Source organism: Amblyraja radiata, chromosome 20 (genome assembly GCF_010909765.2).
Source record: "Amblyraja radiata isolate CabotCenter1 chromosome 20, sAmbRad1.1.pri, whole genome shotgun sequence".
Lineage (NCBI taxonomy): Eukaryota > Metazoa > Chordata > Chondrichthyes > Rajiformes > Rajidae > Amblyraja > Amblyraja radiata.
In genome coordinates, this window is record NC_045975.1 from 41930506 (window position 1) to 41950135 (window position 19630).

Consider the following 19630-nt stretch of genomic DNA (forward strand, 5'->3'; position numbering starts at 1 on the left):
CATATCTATTTATCATGTCAGCTTCTTGTCCGTTCACTGTCATGGCTTTTCGACGTCGTTCTTTCGACATCTTGGCTTCGGCAAAATTTGGCGCCCTGTCTGGGTACCAACACATAGATAGAGTGGTAAATAAAGCCCATGGTATGTTGGCCTTCACTGGTCATTGGGCATTGATTATAAAAGTGAGGAAGTCAATTTTAATAGGGCGGCACAGAGATGCAACGGTTGAGTTGCTGCCTGACTGCGCTAGAGACCCGGGTTTGACACGGACTTTGTCTACACGGAGTTCGTATGTTATCCCTGTGACCTCGTGGGTTTTCTCCAGGTGCTCCAGATTGATCCCACATTCCAAGATGTTTGCAGGTTAATTGACTTCTGTAAATTGTCCATAGAGATAGAACTAGTGTACAGCGTATGGCTGGTTGACGTGGGACTCGATGGCCGAAGGGCCTGGTTCCACGCTGTATCTCTAAACTAAATGAAACTGCTCTATGTTCGAAATCATTCCCTCTTCATGTCAATGAATCTATCCCTTTGAAGAAAGTCCATCGATGTAGCCAAAGTTAAGCAGGAAAGGGTGCAGAGATGTTGCCAGGACTCGAGGGTCTGAGCTATAGGGAGAGGTTGAGAAGGCTGGGAATATTATTCCCTGGAGTGCAGGAGGATGAGGGGTGATCATATAGAGGTATATAAAATCATGAGAGGACCTAAAAATATGTGGGCACACAGTCTCTTGCCCAGAGTGGGGAAATCGAGAACCAGAGGACATAGATTTCAGGTGAAAGGGGAATCTGAGGGATAGCTTTTTCACACAAAGGGTAGTGGGTGAATGGAACAAACTGTCAGAGGCGGTAGTTGAGGCAGGTACTATCCCAACATTTAGGAAGCATATAGACAGGTACATGGGTAGGACAGATTAGAGGAACATGGATCAAACGCAGGCCGGTGGGACAAGTGTAGCTGGGACATGTTGGTCGGCATGGGCAAATTGGGCCGAAGGGTCTGTTTCCACGCTGCATCACTCTATGACATGACTGCACCCACTCTGCAATGACTACTGAGTGATGGCTGCTTTTCTAGCCAGGGCTTATGACAGAAATCATATTGACATTGTCACCATTCTGTAATAGAATGCAGTGTATAATACGGCTCATATGTTGAGCTTGTTTTAATCAGCCTCAGATCACCAAGCTTCCCGTGTCCAAATATTTGCCCACAAGCGACCGTATACACTCTTCTTATAATGGGAAATAAGGTAGGAGAATACGTACAAAATAAGAAGTTAGGATGTCATTTAGATATGCATACATGACACAGTAATTAACTGTTGACACTTGTGAATAAGCTAGCTTAAATTAATCTTGACACATTTGCAGACGAGTGATATCTTACAGTGAACACTTTGTAATTATATTTGAAAATGAAAATTAAATGACACTTAAAACTGGGTTGTCATGCTTGATGAAGCAAGAATGTAGTTAGATGGATGAGCGCAATAAAAACAATTTGTTTCTCCCTTGTCGGTAGCCTATTTGAAACGGCAAAAAAAAAGTTATGTTTTGATTTATTTTGTTAATTCTGTTTTATTTTTTAAAAAATCCGTTTTTTCCTCTTTTTCAGATTGCAAGACAACAGCAGCAACTTTTGCAGCAACAGCACAAAATCAACCTCCTCCAACAGCAAATCCAGGTCAGTCGGTGCATAAAAAGGGGGGTGGGGGGGTCCCCACTGCACCCATGGGCCCAGGTCAAGAGAGAGTCGAGAGTGTAGGAAGGAACTACAGATGCTGGTTTACACCGAAAATAGACACTAAATGCTGGAGTAACTCAGCGGGACAGACAGCATCTCTGGAGAGACGGAACGGGTGACGTTTCAGGACGAGACCCTTCTTCAGAGAGAGTCAAGAGTGTTTTATTATCATATGTCCCAGAGAGAACAATGAAATTCTTAATTGCAGCAGCACAACAGAGAATGTAAACATGGTACACTGAAAGCAATATAATAAACGAGAAAATGTATATACAGGTATACACACAGTGTGTGTGTATATATATGCACACATATACATACATACAAAAGGTAGACCCAAAAAGCTGGAGTAACTCAGCTGGAGTAACATCACTGATGCTGTCTGACCTGCAAAGTTGCTCCAGCTTTTTGGGTCTATCTTTGGTTTAAACCAGCATCTGCAGTTCCTTCCTACACATACATATATAAATGTGTGTGTTTATGTGTGTGTGTATATATATAATATATAAATATACACACACACACATACGTACGCATAAAACCCCCCCCAATAATATTGCATAAAGACAAAGCCTCTGTATAGTCGCTAGAAGAATGTGGATACAGTGAGAGTAATGAACAAAGAATATGTTACTCTTTGTGTGCTCCTTACAGAAGTGGATATGCAATCACACATACAGTCGCTCCACTCTTTTAAATCTCTCCCTTTATCATGTATCTGTGCACTGTGAATGGCTCAATTGTAATCATGTGTAGTCTTTCCACTGACTGATTAGCACACATCAAAAGCTTTTTACTGCACCTCAGTATACGTGACAATAAACTAAACAAAACTATTAATTATGGGGGTAGAAATCAACATATTAGTAAAAATCCTTCCAAGCTCATAACCAAATTAAATGCAGGCCAAATGTGTAGGAAGGAATTGCAGATACTGGTTTACACCGACGAAAGAAACAAAATGCTGGAGTAACTTAGCGGGACAGCAGCATCTATGGAGAGAAGGAATGGGAGACGTTTTGGGTCCAGACCCTTCTTCAGACTGAGAGTCAGGGGAGAGGGAGAGTAGAGATATGTGGAAGGGTAAAGTGTGAAAATGTCAGATCAAAGCAGACAATCGAAAAGGTAGATGGATCATTCTACATGAGGGGAAAGTGACAACGAGATATACCATCAGCAAAATTAATCGGGAGCACAGTGAAACTAGTCGGAGAACTAAGGTGGGGGAGGGATGGAGAGAGAGGGAAAGACAAAGGTCACTTGAAGTTAGAGAAATCAATTATCATACCGCTGGGTTGTAACCTGCTCAAGCGAAATATAAGGTTCTGTTCCCACAAATTGCCTGTCCCACTGAAGTTTTAGTTTTAGTTTAAAGATACAGCGCAGAAACAAGCCCTTAGGTCCACCGAGTCCTCACCGATCAGCGATCCCCGCACATTAACACTATCCTACACACACTAGGGACAATTTTACACATGCACCAAGCCAATTAACCTACAAACCTGTACGTCTTTGGAGTGAATTACTCCAACATTTTGTGTCTACCTAAGTGTCTACCTAGGTAAGATTAAGAATTTTAAAGTTCCCATCAAAGATCTAACCATGTTGGTAAGAGGAAATTCTAAAGAAGAACTCGTGGAGCAGAAATGTTCAGCTCTTTCATTATGATTTCTCATCAGTTACTCAGCCAGCTCTCTTGATTAGATTTGAGGAACTTCAGTGATAGTCCTCAATATAGAGAGAATTAAAAAGTGACGCCGTATCTTCGCTTGGTTTGCTTCCACTTCTGCCGCACATGTGCTGCTCAAATAACACGTTTTATTTTAAACTAAATTCCACTCAGGTCCTTTTTAACAAATGAAAGAATCAAAATTTTCTGCAAATTACAACACTAATTATTTGTTCAGTTTTTGCATTACTTTGCAGCAATGTGTGAGGAACTTTTCACACGTATTGAATCTGCAGGGAGTTAGCAAACTAACACCTGTAAAACACATTTCTTCACAAATTCTTTGTACATTTCAGTTCACGGTGAGTTGCTCCAGTCTTGTTAAATAAAAGGACAGATGATGTGTAATATGATTATTTTTTTTAATTTTAATTAGAATACACATAAAGTTGTTTGGACCCTTATCTTGGTTTGTGTTGAATGCTGGAAAGAAGCTTTGTCCTACCTGTGGAAGCTTACTCTTCCTAAGAACCTCTTTATATCACATGTGCTCCTGTTAATGACATTTGCTGGTCTTAAGTTTAGTTTAGATCAGATTCAGATTCAGATTCAACTTTAATTGTCATTGTCCGTGTACAGTACAGAGACAATGAAATGCAGTTAGCATCTCCCTGGAAGAGCGACATAGAATATGATTTCGTTAAATAAATCTATTTACATGTATACAGTCATAGTGTTTTTCCGGTGGGAGGAGTGTCCGGGGCGGGGGGTGATTGGCAGTCACCGAGGTACATTGTTGAGTAGAGTGACAGCCGCCGGGAAGAAGCTGTTCCTGGACCTGCTGGTCCGGCAACGGAGAGACCTGTAGCGCCTCCCGGATGGTAGGAGGGTAAACAGTCCATGGTTGGGGTGAGAGCAGTCCTTGGCGATGCTGAGCGCCCTCCGCAGACAACGTTTGCTTTGGACAGACTTAATGGAGGGGAGCGAGGAACCGGTGATGCGTTGGGCAATTTTCACCACCCTCTGCAATGCTTTCCGGTCGGAGACAGAGCAGTTGCCATGTGATGCAGTTGGTAAGGATGCTCTCGATGGTGCAGCGGTAGAAGTTCACCAGGATCTGAGGAGACAGATGGACCTTCTTCAGTCTCCTCAGGAAGAAGAGACGCTGGTGAGCCTTCTTGACCAGAGTTGAGGTATTGTGGGTCCAAGAGAGGTCATCGGAGATGTTGACCCCCAGGAACCTGAAGCTGGAAACACGTTCCACCTCCATCCCATTGATGTGGATGGGGGTGTGCGTGCCACCCCTAGACTTCCTGAAGTCTACAATGAGCTCCTTGGTCTTCTTGGAGTTAAGGGCCAGGTTGTTGTCAGCGCACCATGCTGCTAGGAGCTGGACCTCCTCCCTATAGGCCGACTCATCGTTGTTGCTGATGAGGCCAATCACCGTTTCATCATCTGCATACTTGATGATGGTGTTAGTACCATGTACAGGTGTGCAGTCGTAGGTGAAGAGGGAGTAGAGGTGCTTAGTTTAGAGGTACAGTGCGGAAACAGGCCCTTTGGCCCACTGAGTCTGCACCGACCAGCGATCCCCGCATATTAACACAACCCTACACACACAAGGGACAATTTTACAAATTTACATTTATACATTGATACCAAGCCAATTCAACTATAAACCTGTATGTTTTTGGAATGTGTGAGTAAATCGAAGATCTCAGAGAAAACCCACAAGGTCACAGGGAGAAAGTACAAACTCCGTACAGACAAGCTTCCGTGGTCAGGATCGAACCTGGGTCTCTGGCGCTTTTAGGCAGTAGCTCTACCGCTGCCTCAATCTTCAGTCAGTACTATAACCCCAACTAAATCAGTCTGGGTTCTGACCTGAAACATCAGCTATCTATTCCCTCCACAGATGCTGCCTGACCCACTGAGTTGCTCCAGCACTTTGTGTTTCGCTCACTCTCCAATAAGTATATCACAACGGGAGAGATCAGGTTCTACAGCTAAATCAACTTGCTCCCACTCAGGACAACCTATGCAAAGTAGCCGTTCAGCTGAGCACGATATGTATTTTAAAATAACTCATGTCAGGGAACTGTTGATGCTAGAATCTTGAGCAAATCACCAAGTGCTGGAGGAACTCAGCAGGTCAGGCAGCATCTGTGGACAGAATGGACAGATGACGTTTCGAGTGGGGTAAAATGTCATGTGTCCATTTTCCATCACAGATGCTGCCTGGCCTGCTGAGTTCCTCCAGCAATTTGTGTTTTGGATTTGATTCAGATCTTGATTAGTTTGCATATATCGCTAACAGATCTCTGCTGAGAATAACCTGCTCTCTGCAGTTTTATATTCCAGTATCAGTCAGCACTGACAGGAGAGGAGACAGCGGAAAAAACACCTCTCATAGATCGCTCAACCTGATCTTCATTGAAACTCACATCTCTCATGTTGTAACATTTACTGGTTCAGGAGCTTTCAACTTATCCAATGTGTTTCCTTTCACTTGTCCCTTCATTTTATATTCTCTTCATTATTTTGCTCGTGAATTTACGATCCTGCAGTCTGAGATACATAGATTCATAGAGCCTCACAGCATGGAAACAGGCCCTTCGGCCCATCTCATCCACGCCAACCAAGATGCCCTATCTAAGCTAGTCTCATTTGCCTGCGTTTAGCCCTTATCCCACTAAACATTTCCTATCCATGTCCCTGTCCAAATGTCGTTTAAGTGTTGTTATGGTATCTGCCTCAACTATCTCATTTGGCAGCTCGTTCCTTATACCGACCATTCTCTGTGCAAAAAAACTGCCCCTCTGCTTCCTATTAAATCTTTCTCTTCTCACCTTAAACCTACTGTATGTCCTCTGGTTTTTGATTCCCTACACTAGGTAAAAGACTCTGTAGTCACACTATCAATTCCCCTGATGATTTCATACACCTCTATAACATCACCCCTCAGCCTCCCGTGCTCCAAGGTACAAAGTACTTGTCTGCCCAATCTCTCCCTATAGCTCAGGCCTTGGAGTCCTGGCAACATCCCCGTAAATCGTCACTGCACCCTTTCTATCGTAATGACACCCTTCCTACAGCAGGGCGATCAAAACCCAATACAACTGGGATGCTTTGTACAACTGTAACACAGCATCCCAACTTCTATACTCAAGGGTCATGCCCCAAAATGTTGCCTATCCATGTTCTCCAAAGATGGTGCCTAACCCATTTAGTTACTCCTGCACTTTGTGTCCTTTTCTATACTCAATACCTTGACTGATGAAGGACAATGTTTAGTTTTTTTTAGTTTAGTTTAAAGATACAGCGTGGAAACAGACCCTTCGGCCCACTGAGTCAGCACCGACCAGCGATCCCCGCACATTAACATTATCCTACACAAACTCGGGACAATTTACACTTATCCCAAGCCGATTAACCTACTAACCCATACGTCTTTGGAGTGTGGGAAGAAACTGAAGATCTCAGAGAAAACCCACTTGGTCATGGAGAAAACGTACAAACTCCGTACAGACTGTAGCTAGGATCGAACCCAGATCTCTGGCACTACAAGCGCTGTAAGACACACGCCACCGTGCCACCCTGTACCAAAAGCTTTGTTTACCACCCTATCCACCTGTGTCTTCTCTTTCAGGGGACCACTAGATCTCTCTGCTCGACAGCAATCCATTGGGCCCTGCCAATCATTCTGAAAAATAGATTTAAGAAACTACAAATAGAAAAAGTCCATTCTGGCTATCAGTGTATTAAGTGACACTTAAAATGTATGCTAATCCCGTTATGGATTTTAATGTTATGGGAGAAATCTCTCTGTCAGTATTTACTGATCTCCAAGGGCTATCAAGTGAATCAATATTCATTCACTCACACAATCCTCCTCTCATCCCTTCAGCAAGGCAAGAAATCTCAAGTGCCAGTTCTGGTGGTTTAACCCTTGCTTTAGAGTGCATATGTTGTGTAGAGAATGATAGCCACAAAGTGCTGGAGTAACTCAGCGGGTCAGGCAGCATCTGTGGAGAACATGGATATGTGATGTTTCGGGTCAGGAACGTCACTTATCTAAGCATTATCAGAGGTTGGATTGGATCAACAATATTAGTAGCAACATATTTAGTTAAGTATATTATTTTCACGTGTGTGGAGATACAGGGAAAAGCTTTTTGTTGTGTGCTAACCAGTCAGCAGAAAGACTATACATGATTACAATCAAGCCGCCCACAGTGTACAGATACAGGATAAAGGGAATAATGTTTAATGCAAGATCAAATCCAATACATTCTGATTAAGGATGGTTTAAAGGTCTTCAATGAGGTAGAGCGGAGATCAGGACTGCTCTCTAGTTGCTGAGAAGGCAATAGACAATAGGTGCAGGAGTAGGCCATTTGGCCCTTCGAGCCAGCACCGCCATTCAATATGATCATGGCTGATCATCCCCAATCAGTACCCCGTTCCTGCCTTCTCCCCATATCCCCTAACTCCGCTATTTTTAAGAGCCCTATCTAGCTCTCTCTTGAAAGCATCCAGAGAACCTGCCTCCACCGCCCTCTGAGGCAGAGAATTCCACAGACGGTTCAGTTGCCTGATAACAGCTGGGAAGAAGCTGCTGAATCTGGAGGTGTGCGTTTTCACTCGTCTCTACCTCTCACCTGATGGGAGAGGGGAGGAGAGGGAGTGACCTTGGATAAGTAGGTGCAGCAAACAATGAAACGGCACCTATCCATGTTCTCCAGAGATGCTGCCTAAAGGGCCTGTCCCACTTTCCCGAGCTGCTCACCAATTCTCCCGAGTTTTCCCCTTGATTCAAACTCGGAGAATGTGCATAACGGGATGTATCGTAGCGGCTCTTTATGTCAGCCGTAGGTACTCAGGGCATTAAATGTTGCAGTTTTTCCCCTCCGGGACTATCTTTCTACTGGAAATTTTTTGTCATGCTGGAAAAAACGTCCCGACATACCCGATGCCCCGAGTACCTACGGCTGGCATAACGAGCCGCTACGATATATCTACCAACTCCTACGGACCCGTTACGAACATTATCCGAGTTTGAATCAAGGGGAAAAGTCGGGAGAATTCGTGAGCAGCTCGGGGAAGTGGGACAGGCCCTTAACCTGCTGAGCTACTCCAGCATCATGTTGTGGTATAACCAGCACATACAGTTCCTTGTGACTACATAATGCCAGGAAGCGAGCCTTTGATTTTTACAGAAACTAATCTGACAAGCAGAAATTTGCAGAGTCCCTGTTTTATCTTACTGTCCTTTGGTGTCTCTGTAGAATCTGTTTGTTGTTCTCTATCCGTTGCCTCAGTGATCATGCTCCAGTCAATTGAAGTTGGGTTACAGAAGTGAGTTAGAGCAGGTGGATAAGGTAAGATAGAGAATGGCTGGGTGTTGCTGGATTGAGGGGGGCCTCGTTAAATCGTGATGTTATGGGTTTGATCTACACTGTCATGCCAGTGAGCCAAGGCTGCGTACTGTGTTTGTCAGGGAAAGGGTAACTCAAGAGTAATGATAATTATTCTCAATGCCTCTGGAGGCCGTAGGTTTCTCTCTTATTTATCATGTAAGTGATCTCTTACCGATGAGCTCAGGTAGCCCATGTACACGTTATAAATCAAGGCCGCTAAAGAAACCTGACACTTCAATTGGAACAGTTGCGCAGCCTGATGCGACTTTGAAAGCCGCCCGCAGATTTAAACAGGACAAACAGGTCCTCTACATTGCCATTCTTAAAGTAAACTTCACAGGTTTAAAAGGCACAAGGAACTGCAGTTTTCGGTTTACAAAAAAATATGACACAAAGTGCTGGAGTGACTCAGCGGGTCAGGCAGCATCTCTGGAGAACACGGATATGATCCTCCACCTCTCGTTTCCCTTTCCCCTGACTCTCAGTCTGAAGAAGGGTCCCAACCTGAAACCTCACCTATTCCTTCTCTCCAGAGATGCTGCCTGCCTCACTGAGTTACTCCAGCATTTTGTGTCTATCTTCAGTATAAACTAGCATCTGCTGTTCCTTTCTACACATTTTATCCAGCTATGTATTTGTCTGTTGTTTATTTTTTATGTATACTGAAAATTTATTTTTGTTCCTTATTTTGGGTTTTACAGAGTAATATGTTTACATTTGGAGCTGGTCCTTATCCTTAATAACTTTTCATTTGACTCCTCCCATTTCCTCCAAGTACAAGGCGTAGCTATGGGCACGCGCATGGGCCCCAGCTATGCCTGCCTCTTTGTAGGGTACGTCGAACAATCCTTGTTCGAGACGTACCAGGGCCCCATCCCCGACCTCTACCTCCGCTACATCGACGATTGCATTGGGGCCACCTCCTGCACCCACACACAACTCACTAACTTCATCAACTTTACCACTAATTTCCATCCGGCACTCAAATACACCTGGACCATTTCCGACACTTCCCTACCATTTCTTGACCTCACTATCTCCATCGCAGGTGATAGACTTCTGACCGACATCCACTACAAACCCACTGACTCCCATGGCTATCTAGACTACACTTCTTCTCACCCTGCTTCCTGCAAGGACTCCAACCTCTACTCCCAATTCCTCCGTCTACGCCGCTTCTACTCCCAGGATGAGGCGTTCCACACCAGGGCATCTGAAATGTCCTCATTCTTCAGGGAACTGGGGTTCCCCTCCCCTACTATAGACGAGGCTCTCACCAGGGTCTCTTCTATATCCCTTGACTCTGCTCTCACTCCCCATCCCCCCACTCGGAACAAGGGCAGAGTCCCCCTAGTCCTCACCTTTCACCCCACTAGCCGTCACATACAACAAATAGCCCTCCGTCTGTTTCGCCACCTCCAACGTGACCCCACCACTCGCCACATCTTCCCATCTCCCCCCCTGTCTGCTTTCCACAAAGACCGCCCCTCCGTAACTCCCTGGTCAATTCTTCCCTTCCCACCCGCACCACCCCCTCCCGGGCACTTTCCCTTGCAACCGCAGGAGATGCTACACTTGTCACTTTACCTTCCCCCCTTGACTCCATTCAAGGACCCAAGCAGTCGTTCCAGGTGCAACAGAGGTTCACCTGCACCTCCTCCAACCTCATCTATTGCATCCGCTGCTCTAGATGTCAACTGATCTACATCGGTGAGACCAAGCGTAGGCTTGGTGATCGTTTTGCTGAACACCTCCGCTCGGTCCGCATTAACCAACCTGATCTCCCTGTGGCTCAGCACTTCAACTCCCCCTCCCATTCCGAATCCGACCTTTCTGTCCTGGGCCTCCTCCATGGCCAGAGTGAGCACCACCGGAAATTGGAGGAGCAGCACCTCATATTCCGCTTGGGCAGTCTGCACCCTAGCAGCATAAACATTGACTTCTCCAATTTCAGGTAACCCTTGCTGTCTCCTCCCCTTCTCAGTTCTCCCTCAGCCCTCTGGCTCCTCCTCTTCCTTTCTTCTTCCCGCCCCCCCAACCCTACATCAGTCCAAAGATCCTATAGCGAGCAAGATAGATCACTCGACGGAAAAGACGTAGAACGGTCATGGGCAGATTCATGGGTAATTTTCGGCCCCATATCCGTAACCGCCTTCCGTCTCCACAGCAAAGATCCCATGGGATACTAGTTCGGAGACGGAAGCCGGTTACAGAAACATCCTCGTAAATATAAAAGTTATTTGGGAAAATCTTCTCCTCATTTTCAGAATTATAATTTATTAACACAAACTGTTTAGAAGAAGTGGTCTATCTTGCCTGCTATAGGATCTTCGCATCAGTCAGAAGAAGGGTTTCGGCCCGAAACGTTGCCTATTTCCTTCGCTCCATAGATGCTGCCGCACCCACTGAGTTTCTCCAGCACTTTTGTCTATCTTCGATTTTCCAGCATCTGCAGTTCCTTCTTGAACTTGTTTACATATCTGTTATGCTCCTGCAAGTAAGAATTTCATTGTTCGGTTTCGGGACAAATGACAGTAAAACAATCTTGACTCTTGAGGTGTTGTTGTGGGTTGGGGTACATCAACAAGGGTCCCGACTCGAAACTCCACCTATCCATGTTCTCCAGTGATGCTGTCTGACCTGCTGAATTACTCCAGCACTTTGTGTCTTTCTTTTCTTCACAGAGTTAACATGAAACTTCTGTAAATTCGCTGTCAGGGGTTATGGGGAGCAGGCAGGAGAATGGGGTTAGGAGGGAAAGATTGATCAGCTATGATTGAATGGCGGAATAGACTTGACAGGCCAAATGGCCTAATTCTGATCTTATCACATGAGCTTATGACTTATTATAAAATAACATTTTTTTAGTACTTGTACTCACTGGAGTTTTCCTACCTCTCTGTCTTCCCCCTTTAAAGAGAGTAAAAACAAGTTCAGCAATTAACTTTTATTTTTAACAGGCTGTCACTAATTAACCAAAAGGGCAGCTAATTGAATGGAAGCTTGTCTTGCCCTTTGAAGTGCAGAGTGGTATTTGCAGTTGTCACACAATGCCCAGTGCGCTTGTAACTTGTCATTGGTCTCTCTGTCATTTTCAATTTCTTTGTGGAATACCAAACACGAGGTCAGAGGTGTATGCCCTTGGGACGTGGAGAAAGTGTTTGTAGCGGTTCTGATAGCATTCTGCTGTTAGCTCACATGCAGATAGGTGAATTCAGACTGAGCTTCATTATAGGTGGACAAAATTGCTGGAGAAACTCAGCGGGTGAGGCAGCATCTATGGAGCAAAGGAAATAGGCAACGTTTCGGGCCGAAACCCTTCTTCAGACCGATGCAGGGCGGGAAGAAGAAAGGAAGAGGAGGAGCCAGAGGGCTGAGGGAGAGCTGAGAAGGGGAGGAGACAGCAAGGGCTACCGGAAATTGGAGAAGTCAATGTTTATGCCGCTAGGGTGCAGACTGCCCAAGCGGAATATGAGGTGCTGCTCCTCCAGTTTCCGGTGGTGCTCACTCTGGCCATGGAGGAGGCCCAGGACAGAAAGGTCGGATTCGGAATGGGAGGGGGAGTTGAAGTGCTGAGCCACCGGGAGATCAGGTTGGTTATTGCAGACCGAGCGGAGGTGTTCGGCAAAACGATCATCAAGCCTACGCTTGGTCTGTCTCATTATGTCTCTTTAAATCAGCACAATGATGGTAGAGCTGCTGCCTCACCGTGCTGGAGACGTGGGTTCGCTCCTGACCTGTCTGCGTGGAGTGCGCACTCTCTCCCTGTGACCGTGTGGGTTACCTCCGGGTGCTCGGGTTTCTTTCCATTAGACTTTAGACATTATAGATACAGCACAGAAATAGGCCCTTCGGACCACTGAGTTCACGCCAACCAGAACTGGCATTATTCTACACACTAGTGACGATTTACAATTTGACAGAAGCAAATTAACCTACAAACCGCCACATCCTTGGAGTATGGGAGGAAACCGGAGCATCTGGGTCACAGAGAGTACGTACAAACAACACCTGAGGTCAGGATCGAACCCAGGTCTCTGGCGTGTGAGGCAGCAGCTCTAGCGCTGTGCCGCCCCGACCCCTGTCATTAGTCTCCAAGTGTACAGAGCAAACCACTGTTAGAAACAGAGGGACAAAGATGTCTGTTGTCTTGCGAGATGCAAATTAATTTGAAATCATTAGAATCTTTAAGCAAATAAATTGAAAGGCTTTCAGAAGGTTGGAAGGTGTTTGTAAGACTACTGTGTTAATTTAATTTTTATTGGCCTGAAAGTGTAGCTTACTTAGAATGAAGACAGTGCCTCTCTGTATGTAATAAGCTGCCATATGGCAATGGTGTGTTTCACTATAAGATAATGTGTCACTAGTTTGAGTGTAACCAGTCGGGTGGGGTTAAGACTCACTTAATTACTTGTACCATACCCTATTATGGTTTTCAAAGCTACATTCCAGTTTGTTTTCAAGTATTTCCAAGTTCAGTGTGTACCACTCACTCCTGGGTGGAACCTCTAACAACATAGCTCTTCGATAACTACTGCATGTGAGACCACACTGCGGTTATTGATAAAGTGGAGTTGAAACATTGACGACTTCTCATATCAAATATGAACAGTGGAAAACTCAAATCAAGTTCGGAAGTGGCACGGTGGCGCAGCGGTAGAGTCCCCGCCTCACAGCGCCAGAGACCCCGGTTCAATCCTGACTGCGGGTGCTGTTGTACGGAGTTTGTGCGTTCTCCCTGTGACCGCGTGGGTTTTCTCCGGGTACTCCGGTTTCACGTACAGGTTTGTAGGTTAATTGGCTTTGGGGTAAAGTTGTAAATTGTCCATAGCGTGTAGGATCGTGTTATTATAAGGGGTGATCGCTGGTCGGGGCGCAGACTTGGTGGGTTGAAGGGCCTTGTTTCCGCAATGTAACTCTAAACTAAACTAAACTAAACTGAACTTGAGATGGCATTTCTAATTATAGTCACATAAATCAGAATAACATGTGCGAGCAGCACAAGGAAAGTGGATATGATAAAGTACAAATTCATGAAGTGGGCTTGAGGTGGATTTGCCCAAATGTACATGAAGGACATTTCATGAGGTGATCATTCATCAGGAAGAGGTCAGAAAGGCTCGGTATATTTTGGATGATTGAGAATTGTTGGTCTTATTTAAACAAGATAGATAGCAAATCCTGTTTGAGATTATATCCATTGACTAACTTATCTTTTGTAGAGGTATACACAACCATGATTTAAACCCAGTGTTAACTGTAATATTGGAATTGAATGAATACTTTACAGAAGACTCTATTGTGTTTTAAAGATTGTACAATGACACTGACAAGACACCTTTGACAACAGGATTCTTGAAAAGGATTTGATGCATATCTGAAGGATTGAGTTTGAAGGATTCCGATATAATGGGCCTGTCCCACTTGGCGATTTTTCAGGCAACTGCCGGCGACTGTCATAGTGGTAGCAGGTTGCCGACAAACCGGCGACAACCTACGTCATCCTGGCGACAACCTACGATAGCAACTATGTCTAGAGAAGTCAAGCTACGCTCATTGACATCAAACCCACTGCTGAAAATTTAGCGGTGACCAGAAAGATGCTACGACTTTTTGCGCGACTGAGGCGACGACTCCCGGCGAACATGTGGCTACAAACTAGTCACCTGTCGTTGCCTAAAGAATCGCCTCCGTGGCACAGGCCCATTACTCCCATGTATTTATTCAATATTAAAAGTCAATAGTTCTTTGTAGGATAAGTTCACAGGTTTCCAAATACAGCTGGTAGAGCCACTATTCACAGCGCCAGAGATGCAGGTTCAATACTGATCTCGAGTGCTGTCTGTGTGGAGTTTGCAAGTTCTCTCTGTGAGTACGTGGGTTTCCTCTGGGTGCTCCCGTTTCCCCCCTCATTCATTGTTCTGTTGTCGGTACGTATGATCATTAAACACTCTTGACTCTTGATCAGCAAACGTGGATATACAACAGTCTCTCTTTTCATTTGTCCTGTGAAAAGCACAATGGACAGTTTCTATCTTCATTTAATTCTGGGGTTAGTCCTGTGTCCTTAAAGCCCCTGTCCCACTTATGTGTCCTTGGCATGCTAATTACTCGATCTCGTGGTCGCGTTGAGGCGCGATGGTCCCGCGAAGGTCGCGCGCGATTTCACGCATATACGCACAGCCGTCTGGAGCGCGTGATGTCATTTGAAGATGGGCACAAAATGTTGGAGTAACTCAGCGGGACTGGCAGCATCTCTGGAAAGAAGGAATGGGTGACATTTTGGGTCAAGACTCTTCTTCAGGCTGAAAGAAGGGCCAGAAACATCATCCATTGCTTCTCTCCAGAGATGCTGCCGGTCCCGCTGAGTTACTCCTGCATTTTGTGTCCATCTTCAAATGACGTCACGCGCTCCAGACGGCTGTACGGACGCATGATGATGCGAGCGACCCTCGGGCGCCAGTCACTACCGGCCTGTCGCGTAAATGACGGCCAAGTGGGACAGGCCCTTAAGGTAGCAATTCTACTGCTGTGCCACTGTGCCACCCATACATTAACATTCCCAGACACTTGAGCAGATTTGAGTGGAACGTTTGTGAGTGGCTAGCATGAAAAATGGTTTCTCTTTTTGGAAACCACCTGGGAGTAAATAATATTCAAACCGCCACCTTTGCTGTGAATAGTGGCTCTACCAGCTGTATTAAAAGAAAACAACAAAAATATGGATATTTTAAATTCCACCACCAGTTTGTGTCTGGAAGCATTGATTTATTCAGACTGTTATTTCAAATTTTTAGTGATGAATTCTGCTTGACGGTTGGCCTATGGCACCGTCAGGAGAGGGCATATAGGAAGATGGATCATTGACAGAGGTAGCGGCTGCATTCACGGAGGTGTCGTTTGTTTGGATCAAACAAAGTTACAGGCATTGCACGAAAACGGGGTGGAAAATGCAGTCAGTGCGAATCAAATAAAGACTTTGAAACAGTAGCAGCTAATACAAAGTTAAATCAGAATTGAGTCAAGTCCAGAGTGTTTTATTGTCATGTTCCGAAACGGAACAATGACATTCTTACATGCAGCAGCACAACAGAAAATGTAAACATAGTATTCTGTAAACATCATGTTAAACAACCAACAAAGTTCCGTATATATTCACATGACCGGGGTTCGATCCTGACCTCGGGTGCTGTCGGTGTGGAGTTTGCACGTTGGTTTTTTTCCGGGTGCTTCGGTTTCCTCCCATGTCCCAAAGACGCGCGGGTTTGTCGGTTAATTGACACTCTGTAAATTGCCCCTTAGTGTGTAAGGAGCGGATGTAAAAGTGGGATAACATAAAGCTAATGTGAACGGGTGATCGATGGTCGGCGTGGACTCGGTGGGCCGAAGGGCCCGTTTCCATTCGAAACTAAACTTATGCATTCCACTTGCTCAATGGATCTGTGCTTCAGTGTGTCGGGACAGTTAATATACAGTTAATATTTTCTATTCAGTGCCTGTGCTATTTATTCTATCCATTAACTTTTGTTTAAGTTAACACTCTGGAGAGAGGAAGAGGCCCCTCTAACTACTGGTGCGAGTTAGCTGAGTGATCCCGTATTATATAGAAAGACAAGGAAATGGGTGGCAATCATGTGAACACAGGAGTGCTTTATTCTCTGTCTCAGTGCCCGTAGATTTTAATATAACAAGATGTGAGACCCTGGTTCTTGTGCTCCTCTGCTCACCACTTGCACTGTTCAATGGCCTCTGTTAATTGTGTGGCCTGAAACACCCATTCCTTATGCAGATCTGGTTTTACTTATCAAAGCCAGACCCGCTTCTCCTGCCTGCTGTGTGGTGGTAGCACAGTGCGCTCGCTACCAGCTTCTCATTCCATCTACGCTGTACAAAGCTCCACAGCTGTCAGTGCAGGGAAATGAAACTCACTTCTATCCTTCACTCCAGCTTCTGTCTAGAAAGTAGATCATCTATATATATTATATATATTAAATAGATACATAGTTATATATATATCTATATCTATATCTATATCTATATCTATATATATATATATATAAAACCAGCTACTATGTGATTCTATTAGATTATCTTTATATATGAATGGATGTGTGTATATGTACATGTGTGTATTTATCTGTATATATGTGTATGTATATAGACGCACACTGGCACACACGCACACCCATATATATAAGGGTATATACAGTACATACATACGCACACACACATCCACACACATACATACATATAAACATGCACATATGTATACACACACATATATACAAACACACACAAATACACATGTGTGTATATACATATGTATATACACACACACACACACACATATACCCTCACACACACAGACGGACACACACACACACACACACACACACACACACACACACACACACTCACACACTCACACACACACATGGACACACACACACAGGCGCGCACACACACACACACACACACACGCACACACACACACACACACACACACACACACACACACACACACACACACACACACACACACACACACACACACACACACACACACACACACACAGTCCATGTTTACCCACCACACTAAGCAGAGCAGATGAAGTGATTGATTGGGTTGTATATGGAGACGGTGATGGGTAAGTATTGCCTGCGATGTGACTGGCAGCTCTGCTGCAGCTGAGTAGTCCCCTGAGACGAGTCTTTGTTCCTCTGTACTTGACAGGCATGTGTCTGCTAAATGAGAGCTTAATTTCTCTCATGTGTGTGCAATTTCCAAGCCCAACAAAGCATCCGAGACTGCAGTTATTTAAAAGCTCCAGATCTGGGGGAAGCAGGATTGGGAAGGTGATGTTGAAGGGCTAATTGGTTGATGTAGTTTAGCAGATGTTTTCAAGGAGTTGCACCAACACAGAGGGCTACTGCACTTGATCTGTAAAGCTATATTCCACAAGGAGGAAGAGGATTTGATGGTTCAATTTAGCAACCAAATCCAGCAAGATGCCGACTTAACTTCCCACTGGTCTTTTAAATCAAGAATATCCCATGATCGTATTTGTAAGAGGCAGATACAGGAACTGCAGATGCTGTTTTATGCAAAAAAAAACCCACAAAATGCTCTAGGTTACATCTGAATGAAGAAGTTTCCCTTATAGAGTATCTGTGCACTGTGGATGGCTTGATAGTAATCATGAATAATATTTTTGCATTCTGGATAGCACGCAACAAAAAAGCTTTATACTGTACCTCGGTACATGTGTAATTATACACCATAGACAATACACAATAGACAATAGGTGCAGGAGTAGGCCATTTGGCCCTTCGAGCCAGCACCGCCATTCAATGTGATCATGGCTGATCAACCCCAATCAGTACCCCGTTCCAGCCTTCTCCCCATATCCCCTGACTCCGCTATTTTTAAGAGCCCTATCCAGCTCTCTCTCGAAAGCATCCAGAGAATCTGCCTCCACCGCCCTCTGAGGCAGAGAATTCCACAGACTCACCACTCTCTGTGAGAAAAAGTGTTTCCTCGTCTCCGTTCTAAATGGCTTACTCCTTATTCTTAAACTGTGGCCCCTGGTTCTGGACTCCCCCAACATCGGGAACATGTGTCCAAGCCCTTAACAATCTTAGATAAGATTGTTAAGGGCTTGGACACAAGTTCCCGATGTTGGAGAAGTCCAGAACCAGAATCCCTCTCATCCTTCTAAACTCCAGAGTGTACAAGCCCAGCTGCTCCATTCTCTCAGCATATGACAGTCCCGCCATCCCGGGAATTAACCTTGTAAACCTACGCTGCACTCCCTCAATAGCAAGAAAAGTAAACGTTGAAGTATCAAATACTAGAGGGCATGTGAGGGTGCAAAGTTTGAAGGGTTGTGCGGGATAAGATCTTTTACACAGAGGGTGGTGAGTGCCTGGAACGCACAGCCGAAGGTAGTGGTGTAGTCAGACACAATAGTGGTGTTTAAGAGGCTTTCAGATGGGAGCATGGATATGCAGGGAATGGAGGGATGCAATGCACAAAGTGCTGGAGTAACTTGGCAGGTCAGGTAGCAGCTCTGGATGACGTGGATATGTTATGTGTCAGGAGTGCAGTGGGATATAAAGAAGGGTCCCGACCCAAAACGTCACCTTGGTAAGAGACAGACTGGTTATTCAATAGACAGCGCCGACAGTTTACATGCACCGCAGGGCTCTGAGAACATTCTTATGTAACAAGAAAGGAAAGGATTATGTTAATGTGCATCCCTTCCAAATTGAGAAAAAATAAATTATAATATGGAAACAGAAGGGGTTTAAAAAAAGTTAAACACATTCCATGCACCCACCATTAATAATTGTTTAGGATATTAATGTAAAATGAAATTGAATTAATGCAATTAGAGGCACAAAGTGCTGGAGTAGCTCAGCGGGTCAGGCAGCATCTCTGGAGAAAAGGAATAGGTGATGTTTTGGGTCGAGACCCTTCTTCAGACAGATGATGGATATATTTGTTTAAGAAGGAACTGCAGATGCTGGAGAAACTCAGCGGGTGCAGCAGAGTCTATGGAGTGAAGGAAATAGGCAACGTTTCGGGCCGAAACCCTTCTTCAGACTGGTGGATATATTTGATGCTGTTTAGATTAGTTTATAGATACATCATGGAAACAGGTCGTATGGCCAGCCGAGTCTGTGCCGACCAGCGATCACCCCTCACACTACCACTATCCTACACACTTGGGAAAATTTACAGTTTTTACCAAAGAAAATTAACCTACAAACCTGTACATCTTTGGAGTGT

At 44.8% G+C, this 19630-nt stretch overlaps 1 protein-coding gene across 8 annotated transcripts in view; it reads left to right on the forward strand.

The window, feature by feature from the left end:
* sox6 (SRY-box transcription factor 6) overlaps positions 1 to 19630 on the forward strand; it is a 651687-nt gene that overhangs the window by 449962 nt on the left and 182095 nt on the right. For all 8 annotated transcript variants that reach the window (XM_033038493.1, XM_033038492.1, XM_033038491.1 and 5 more), the window contains one exon: positions 1621 to 1689. In XM_033038493.1, coding sequence (XP_032894384.1) covers positions 1621 to 1689 — 69 coding nt within the window. The remainder of the gene's footprint in view (positions 1 to 1620; positions 1690 to 19630) is intronic.